This window comes from Miniopterus schreibersii (assembly GCF_964146895.1).
Source record: "Miniopterus schreibersii genome assembly, chromosome: 4".
NCBI lineage: Eukaryota > Metazoa > Chordata > Mammalia > Chiroptera > Miniopteridae > Miniopterus > Miniopterus schreibersii.
Genome location: NC_138105.1, coordinates 47,893,325 through 47,903,375, shown reverse-complemented (window position 1 = coordinate 47,903,375; position 10,051 = coordinate 47,893,325). Strand labels below are relative to the sequence as shown.

General features: G+C 30.8%; 1 protein-coding gene across 2 annotated transcripts in view; it reads right to left on the bottom strand.

Annotated features, from left to right (window-relative positions):
* Positions 1-1,277: 1,277 nt before the first annotated feature.
* Positions 1,278-10,051, bottom strand: part of RBM46 (RNA binding motif protein 46) — a gene marked incomplete at both ends in the record, with an annotated part of 31,339 nt that continues 22,565 nt past the window's right edge. The window contains one exon of one of the 2 annotated variants that reach the window (XM_081135522.1): positions 1,278-1,477. In XM_081135522.1, coding sequence (XP_080991648.1) covers positions 1,278-1,477 — 200 coding nt within the window. Of the gene's footprint in view, positions 1,478-7,333; positions 7,390-10,051 lie in introns of those variants that run through there. The other variant, XM_081135523.1, reaches the window with a different exon arrangement.

Sequence of the window (10,051 nt, the reverse complement as noted above, 5' to 3'; positions counted from 1 at the left end):
CATATGGTTATATGAAATAGACCTTCTTTAGAGGATGAAAAAAATGAGACTAATTTACTCTCCATGTAATTTCTGCTAGAAACTTAATAGGAGAAATATTTGTAACTATTTAATATTCTATGTATGCAAATTCTATGTCACATAGCTACACAATGAGTTGATCGACAAAGTTAACATCAGTATCAAAGAGTGGATTTTTGTCTCTATTGATTATGCAAACCATCATTAGAAATTCATTAGAAATGTACACTAAAATATTAAACAATCCAAATGACCTGAATTTGTTAATTACTCGTAAGTAAAAGGGGGAAACTTCACTGGGCTCATCAACAAAATATTTATAATGGCTTTTGAAAAGGATTTTTATTACTATGATTCATGAAACTAATATTTACAGTATCTAATGCTTTGGTCCCATAAAGGCAGGGAGCCTATGACTGTATACTCAAAAAGGGAAACTGTTCTCGAGAAAAAGTCAAGCTGATTGTGAGAGCTAATTTTTGTGTGCATACTAATAAAAAAATAAAACACATACATATTTAAACATCACATATTTAATGTCAAAGAATTTGAATTCAAGTACAAAAATTAAACAACACATGATTTCAACATTAAAAAACCATAACACTTATTATTCTAACTATACAATGAATATCAAAAACACAAATGAAGCATAACTATAAAAACCTTAAATACATTAACAGCAAAATTACAATTTATTTCTATAACAGATAATTATTAACTAAAATATTTACAGTTATTTTCAAGGACCACAATGGTAGACTGCTTTTTCCTTTAGTAACGAGTAAAATTTGCATCTTAATCTTTTTGCCCTTCATTTCTTTCTACATAATAGTTAGATGCTTCTGGTTATACAACTATTCTCATTTCTAAGATAGTGATCCTTGGTAATCATATCCAGTGTAACCGTTGTCTGCAAGTGCTTTCATATTGTGAAATGCTATGTAGCAAAGTTATCATACAAAAATTTAACAAACTAATGGGTTCTACTGCTCGCTCAGGAATTAGATGTAAAGTCCAAGAGTTTAAAAAGAATAGTAGTTTGTTCTTTATGAAGAAAAACCACTGAGTAACTTTTTAAACTTATCATTTTTATAAGTTCTACAACTGTGGGTTATTCTGAATTATGGCTGTTTGTTGAAATAAATATATTTATCATTTTAAAACCAAATGTGCAAACCCAATTCTAAAATAAAAGTATTTTAATTAGCATGCTTTACAAAGAAACTTTCATACTCATGTTTACAGTATTTTCTTCAGAAGAATGAGGCCTGATTGGAGATATACAGTCGCTGTCCAACATGGCTGCCATTAGCAAGTGATACTGTTGGTGACAAGGGATAGCTTGGATAAGAATAAGGCCTTGAAGTATAAGGAAGCACGCTGGGAGTCCCAGAAGAGAGGGTAGCACTAACAGGGGAAAGACTACTTATTGAGCTGCGACGGAAATTGTAGTCTGTAAATAAATACATGAACAATTATGCTGCACATCTTTATGGATACAAATTTAATTCAAAGAGACAAAGCATTAAAACTATAATCACAATTTAACATAATGTTCTAACACTCAAAATCCTGGTAATACTATACTGCTGGTAAAGATTGTGTCAGTATTCACTGCATGGCAAATCCTGACTGTTTTATCAGTCAGTATTATGTTTCTTTCACTGACAAGGCTTCAGAGATCTTAACTAAAACGCATTCTTGGATATCTATTTATTGTTTTGTGTCTTTATCACAAAAAATGCTCTGATTTCTCTTGCTCCACAATGAAGCTGCTTTTAAATTTGGTTCTGATGCTAAGGGGTAGTTCATGAAGAAAAAATAAAGACAGCAAATTCATATTTGCTTCTTTTTTAGAAACTGGATTAGGTATCAAACCAGCAGAAACAGTCACCCCTGGACTACAAAAACCAACTGTCCAATATTTCATTATTTAAATACTAATGTAAACATTTATATAACTCAACACATCAATTTAATATTAGCATCCTACTAGTACCATAAAACAGTAAAATGAATCATCTTTATAAAATAAACTTCAAAAAACCATTATCAACTTACAGTATAGAAAAATCCAAAAATTTAACCAAATTAAAAAAAAAACCCAACAATTATATTTGAAGTATTACTACTTCACAATAAATATTCATCTTACGCAGAAATAATTTCCTGCTTCATTAATTGTAATGTTTATAGATGTGTGTGAATATTAGACCAAATTTGTAAATCCCATACTTTCCAAAAACTCAACTATGTTCTTTAGTATAGAATAAGCCATAGGTCTGACAATAACTATAAAATGATTACTTATAGAAGTTAAGGTGTTTTTAAGAATGAACGAAAAGGAATTAGATCATCTAATGTACAGGTAAGGCTTGTATCTCTATTTTCCTGGAACTATAAATGAGGCCTAAAACAAATGAGCATTAGCTTAATGCTGTCATGGGACTTAATATTTAGCCAACAGGAATGAGATCAACTGCAGAAGAATAAGCTCAAGCAACATCAGAAAGGACCTAGTTAAGAAAAAAAATGGAAAACATAAAAATCAATTAAACATAGGCTTAATTTCCAGCATTGTAGAACTCTAATTAGAATAATTTTTAAACTTTTGTATTTTAATGATAACACAAGAATAAAAGCAGTTTGTTCCAAGAAGACATAAATACATTAAAAGCATCCAGTTCAAAATATTTTCAGTATTTTAAAATTGGATAAGGAATTACTTTGATACCAAAGTAGGATAACTCCAGGTATCAGAGAATTCTTCTCTTAAAGGATACACTCTGCCTGAAGGGTCATGGTATTAAGTATAAACAGAAAGTTAGTGCTCCTATAATTCAAGTGATTGCTTTAGAAAAAGTTCTGGTTCTCTCCTCCTAAAGATGATTAGACCAATACAGCCAATTCCTTTTAAGCCATGTATCTATGATACAACTAGCTCATTCAAATTTCAATAGACAAGACTTAGAAGAGCAGATCTTTAGTTACACTTCTGTAGGAGGGGAAATGTTTTGCAGAGAAATCACTTTCACTTTGGGTTTATATCCATTCAAGAGCTAATGCAGCCTAGCCTATTCATGAAATGTGGACAGAAGAGCTATCTTCAGGGGAAGATTTCACAAAGATAGCCAGAAAACTGGCTAATGGTATAGTACTTAGGTCTGAAAATGTGAGTTTCTGATAGTACCATATAGTAAGCCTTTAATCAAAAATATATACTACTCAACTGTTGTATTCTCACATTTTCAAAAAGACTAAATCAAAACAAAATTAGAAACTGACTTTATTCATACAGGATAAATCAAGAAAATCTTCCCCAAATACTACGAAGATTAGAAAACAAAAAGCTTCAGATGTTTATAAGATTTGTAAGTATTTCATAAAGTTGTGCAACCAGCACCACTATCCAGAATACTTTCATCACTCTAAACAAAAACTTGGTACCTATTTGCAGTCACTCCCCATTCCCCAGCAACCACTAATTTTTCTGTTTCTATAGATTTGCCTACTCTAGATTTTCCATATAAAGTGAATCATACAATTTGTCATCTTTTTTTTTTTTTAATGTATCTTTATTGATTTTAGAGAGAGGAAAAGGAGAGAGAGAAACATCAATGATGAGAGTCATTGATAGGTTGCCTCCTGCATGGCCCCGACTGGGGATCAAGCCCGCAACCCGGGCATGTGCCCTGACCGGGAATTGAACCCTGATCGCCTGCATCCTAGGTCGAGGCTCAACCACTGAGCCATGCCTGGCCAGGCTATGTCATGTTTTTTAACTGGCTTCTTAGCATAATGATTTCAAGGTTCACCCATGTTGTTGTATGTACAAGAACTCCATTCCTTTTTATATTCATTGCATGCAGGATACATTTTATTTATCCATTAATCAGTCGATGGTCATTTAGGTTGTTTCTACCTTTTGGCTATTATAAATAACGCTGCTAAGAAATAATGTGTACAAGATTTTGCATGGACATATGTTTTCAATTCTCTTGAGTAAATACTTAGGAATGGAATTGCTGATACATACAGTAACACTACATTTAGCTTTTTTAAGGTACTACCCAAATTATTTCCCAAGGCAGTTTATACCATTTTTTCACTCCCAAAACCAATCTATGAGAGTGAAGCACCTGATATTTTCTTCTATGCAATACATTTCCCATACCTTTAATACATATTTTAAGCATTTTATATTTTTATGGGATATTAAATTTTTTTTTTAATGTCATTTCACCATTTTTTATTTCCATTGCTAACATTCAAATAGCCATGACTGAAATACTTCAATAGCTTTCCTTCACTGGGACACTGAATTTCATCTGCAAAACAGTTTTTTTTAAATAGCACTGTACATACCCAGAATATAAAATACAGCTGGGTTCAAGCATAGAGTTTAAAAAAATTCACCTACATTAAAATATAAATAACATTTATCATTTATTACTTTGTACTTGCCATCCTAGTACAGAAAACCAAAAACTAAGTGTAAAGTTGAAGGAAGATTTTTTCAGAATTGCTAGTTATTAAGCAACTTAAAGCCTATGAAATATTTAAAAATCATTAACTAACCATTTTAAGTGATATTTTTGGCTGAAATACATTAGCATTATCACATTCACTGGTTTTTATCTAATTTACTTTCCCTGTTACAATTGTACTTTGACATAATTTTAAAAGATATTTTTATCCTCTACTTAGTTTTTCCCATTAGGCAACTGACAGCAGAGCAAGAAGTAGATATAAAGTAGCCAATGTTTTTTTTCTAAGACTAGGCCCACAGAGTAGCTTAGGTCAGTCTGTTTTAAGATGATTTATAGGAGGCTGTATGTTAATCTTAGTAATGGATGGCTGGATAAGAAAGTTATTGTCTCTAACTGCTTCCTTATAAAGTTCTAGCTGGTTAATTCTCTATTTTTACTAGAGTAATGATATTTTTCAGATTCAAATTCAGGAAAAATGTCATCTCCTTTTGATTTTAACTAAATGGATTTTTTAAATAATATATCATCCCATATAATTTTGAAAGAGTGATTTGGGTTTTAAATTTTTACTATGAAATTTTGATTGTATAACAATGACCATAAACATAAAATCTGTGAGATATCTGGTTTTATTTTTAAGACACTGTTTCATTTTAAATTATCTGAAGATTCTAATTTAAATCTTCAAAAACAAGGGTTGGAAATTCTAGAAAATGCAAACCAATCTATAGTGACAGCAAACAGATCAGTGGTTGCCTGAGAAAGAGAGTAGGAGGAATGCATTACATTAGGGATGATGGAAATGTTTTTTTCTTGATTGTCGTGTCGTTTAACAGATGACTATATAAATCAAAATTGACCAAAGTGTAGACTTTATCTTTTTTTAAGATTTTTTTTATTGATTTTTAGAAAGAGAAGAAGAGAGGGAGAGAGAGAGAAATATCGATGTGAGAGCAAAATAGTGACTGGCTGCCTCCTGCATGCCCTCTACCGGGAACTGAATCCACACTGGGAATTGAACCAGCCACCTTTCGGTGCACAGGATAATGCCCAAACAGCTGAGCCACACCGGCTAGGGCAAGTGTGGACTTCAAATAGGTGCATTTTATTATACCTCAATAAAGTTATAAACAAACCCAAGTGTTTCTCTGAGTTAGTTTCAGTGATTCCCAAACTATATCCCATACAATTGAAGTACCTCAAAACAAGAATCCCTTAGCCAAAAAAAATAAATCTTGGGAAAAATTTAGGAACGATAAGTTTAACAGTTAAACAGAGTTGCTACTACAATTATTCAGTATGCTAATATGCGTTATGATTTCCGAAAGGGAATATACAATACAGCTTTTCCTAAACTTGTTTGACCTTCAGTTATTTCACTGAAGAACTTTATAAATAAATTTGGAAGGACTTTTAATAGGAATAATATGTAATATGAAAACTCTAAAAGCAAAACAGAAAAAGTTCTTGAAATATGTTAAACAGAACGATTACAAACTCAAATGCCTTCAGAGGCCAAGATGTAACAAAAAAATAAACAAAAAAACTCAAAAAGAACCAAATGGAAAACAATAGGTGTCTAGCTATTTGTACTGAAATTAAGCCCAGTTGCTTTCCTTTCAAAATGCTGAAGAGACCAAACAAACCATATCTAGAACTTCCAGTTTGCTACTCTGTATTAAGAGATTAATTATGTCAAATTTATTTTAATGCTAGTTTCTAAACCACTTGGAAATAAGAGTATTAGAACAGTAGGCTATAAGAGAAAAAATTATAACCTGAACTGCAACAATCTAGGCTTCAGTACAGCTCAAAAATTATAGCTCACTAGAAATACTATCTGGGCAAAAGTGAATAGAACATAAAAGCTTTAAAAATGATAATTCTAATTCTTTTCAAGTTTCATTTCTGTCAGTAAAATTAGTCCTCATAATTCAAAATTTCAAATATAAAAATTTATAGGAAAGGTAGTTCTAAGAATATCACATATTTGAATTTTTATGGTAAGATCTATAAAAATAGTTATGTCTCAAGAATAACAAATATATGCCTTTGTATCTGCAATATGAGTTATAGTAATAAAAGCTAATATTGATTGAACACTTACTATGTGCTAAAAATAACTATACACAATCAGCACTATTTAATCCTGACGAGATAAGTATTATTATTTTCCTCTTTAACAGCAAGTTAACTGAGGCACAGAAAGGTAAAGTAACCTACTTAAGAACACAGATCTAGTATATGGTTTGCTACCCCTTAAGACCACAACATCCTTTTTGCCTCTACATGTAAAAAGGAGTTTAGATAGTAATAATCTTTACTAAAACTACAAACTACCTTCAATTTCCTATTAAAACTTATCCTTCTCAGTACCATGTTGAAAACTATACAGTGAAATCTCATAAACATAACTTTTATTCCAAATTCTATCAACAATTTTAGATTGATAAATTTGAAAAAATTTAAAGTTCTATTTTCAGATAAATTTGAGAAATGCCAGATAGTCCATATACATATAAATACCCACTCCAACTACACTGACCTTAAAATACAGTTTACCATCTTGGTGGTTTACAATGTACACTAGCAGTTAAAAGTTTTGAAAAGACCTGAACTACAGAAACCAGTTTAACTTTTTAAAACTTTGCTTAATGAGTCTATAATTAATAAAACTATAATAATCAAAATACTTCACCAGATTTTATGGGAAATTTTAAATTATTTCCCCTTAAAACTGACTATAATAATAATTATAACTGGCTTTCTGAAAACTAAATATATCACTTAATATTCCTAAGAGACTTTCTCTTACCTGTTTATTTTCTCCAAATTCTTCTACATAGGTCCAGGCTGAAGAGATTGTGTTCCCTGTCTGTAAGCAGTGAAGACAGAAGAGAATTGAGTCTTTAGATTGATTTTATCCCTATCTTGGGAGTGCATGGAATCCTTGATAACTTTAGTTAAAAAACTTTTGATCAGTAAATAGGAAAACAAATTTAGAGAAAAGAGAACAAGTGACAAATAGTTATCATTTCTGAAGTTCTGCGAAGATGAACAAAGACAACAATATTTTACTATTTGAGTGAAAATTATAAGTTAATACATTATCAGGAAAAAAAAAAAGCATCTTTCTATACAAATTAAGTCCTTTTTTGTTAGTTTTTCTAAGGAATGCTCTACTAGTAAAATAAAGGATTTTAAAATCAAATGAAATTACCCAGCTTCTGATAAGCAGATAGCCAAAGAATCTAAGTGAATTTGATAAATATCACTATATTTTTCTTCTGTCCTAAAAAGAGATAAATGGCCAAAAAAACACTAAGCTTAAAAAACATTTTGCTTATTAACAGCTAAACTTTATGTGCTTGAAGCCTAAGTTAACTATATATAGTACAACTCTGGAAAGCCACCCATTTTAGTCATTCATCTCTTTAAGTGCCTCAAAGCTTTCTAGTAGAAATGTATATCCAACTCTATGCTAAGAAACTACATAGACGTATGAACAAATAAAAAATGTTTGATGATCCATATAAAACTGTAGATTTTTAAATAGCCATCTTAAAATAACTCAGTAGAAAAAATGGTCAAAATACTTTTTGATTTTTACATGATCAAATAGGTAACTAACTAATCAACCCTCCCAGTGAGAACTTGAAAATGTAGACAATTATTATAAAAGCAAAAATATCTATCTGAAAGCACTGAGAATGACCAAGGCAGTGAAGAATTATGGGATCGAGATCCTAGAAAAAGAAGGAAACTCAAAAAAGTGTGAGCATCTTTTGGAGGAGAGTTTGCCTTAGAAGGACTGGCAGATTCTGAAGAGGGATCTTAGAGGCAAGAAAAGATGACAACAGACAGAAAAATTTCTGAGGATAGGAGCAAAAAACTGAAGATGAGAAGCTATGGATGAGGCCTGTCTGGAACTCTAAGTAAAACTGAACTAGACCAACTCTAACTGAATAAATTCAACTTAAAATTTTCTCAATTCCTGCCTGAATCAAGGCAATCAGGGATGTCCAGTTACTTGGGTCACCTTTCTGAAGCAAAAATAAATCCTCTCTGAATAAAAATAAGCATGCTAGCTTTCAAATTATCTTTAATTTTTTTTCATATGCAGTATCAATAAAAATAAAAAATTCAATAAAAAATAACCATACAAAGACAGAAAACAATGTGACCTAAAACCAACAATAAAATAAAAGTGAACAGTAGCAGATCTACAAAAAAATTAAAGTTTTCAGATCTTTATATTAAAATAACTATGTCTAATATGTTCAAGGAAATAAAAGACAAGACAGAAAGTTTTGAAGAAAAAATAGAAATCATTTAAAAAGAGTCAAATAAAATGCTAGAACAGAAATAAATCTAAATGAATGGTTTTATCAGTATGTTAGACACAGATGAAAAAAGAATTCATGAACCAAAAGACAGGTCTGAAGAAAATATGCAGACCAAACACACAAACAAATAAAAAGTACAGAAGGAATATAATAGATATATAAGATACAGTAAAAATGTTTAACATATGTATAATTGGGAGTACTATAAAGAAAGGAGAGATATTGGGACAAAAGCAATATGCGAAAACAGAATAACTTAGAACTTTCTAAAACAGATGAAAAACATCAATCCGTAGACTTTAGAAGTAGTGAAATGTCCTGATTAAGATAAAAACTAAGAAAGTACACGTAAGTCCATCATAGTAACACTTTTGAAAATCACAGACAAAAAGAAAATATTAAAAGTAGCAGAGGGCAAAAAAAAGTTTATGTTCAAAGAAGCAATAAGTAAATTACAGCTCATTACTCAACAGAAACAATGGAAGCCAGAAGACAGTAAGTGGATTTATAACCTCAATGGGCTAAAGGAAAATAACTGCTTATCGAGTAAACGTACCATATCAGAAGGCAGGTGAATTAAAGAAATATTCAGGCAAATTAAACTGAAGTAATTTTTCATAAGCATATCCAAAGGAAAATACAAATGAGTGTTCTCTGGCCAGACTAAAGAAATAATCACAGTGGAAGCTTAGAGGTATAGGAGGAATAAAGAGCAAAGGAAATCATAAATATGTAAATGTAAATGAGTATGTGTATAATAACTAAAAACTATTATTATTAGATATATGGGATTAAAATATATTGGTTTAAAACATATGGAAATACCAAGACACTCTATATAATTGGAAGAAGAAATAAGAGAAGCTAAAGTGTACTAAGGCCCTTTCATTGTCTGGAATATAATAAAAGCACTAATTAATATTGGGCTTCAATAAGTTAAGAATGTATACTGGAGCCTACGGTGTAATCACTAAAAGAATAGTAAAGACTTTATGACTAATACAGCTAAAAGAAGGAGAGAGAAAAGGGCAAAGAAGCAATCTATCAAAAGAAGACAAGAAAGAAGAAAAAGGAAATAGAGCATGAAACTAGAACAAGGAATAAAGGCTAAGGCAAGATGAAAGAGTTAATTCCAATTATATCAATACATACACTAAATGCAAGCTGACCAAGCACTCAAAGGACAGACTT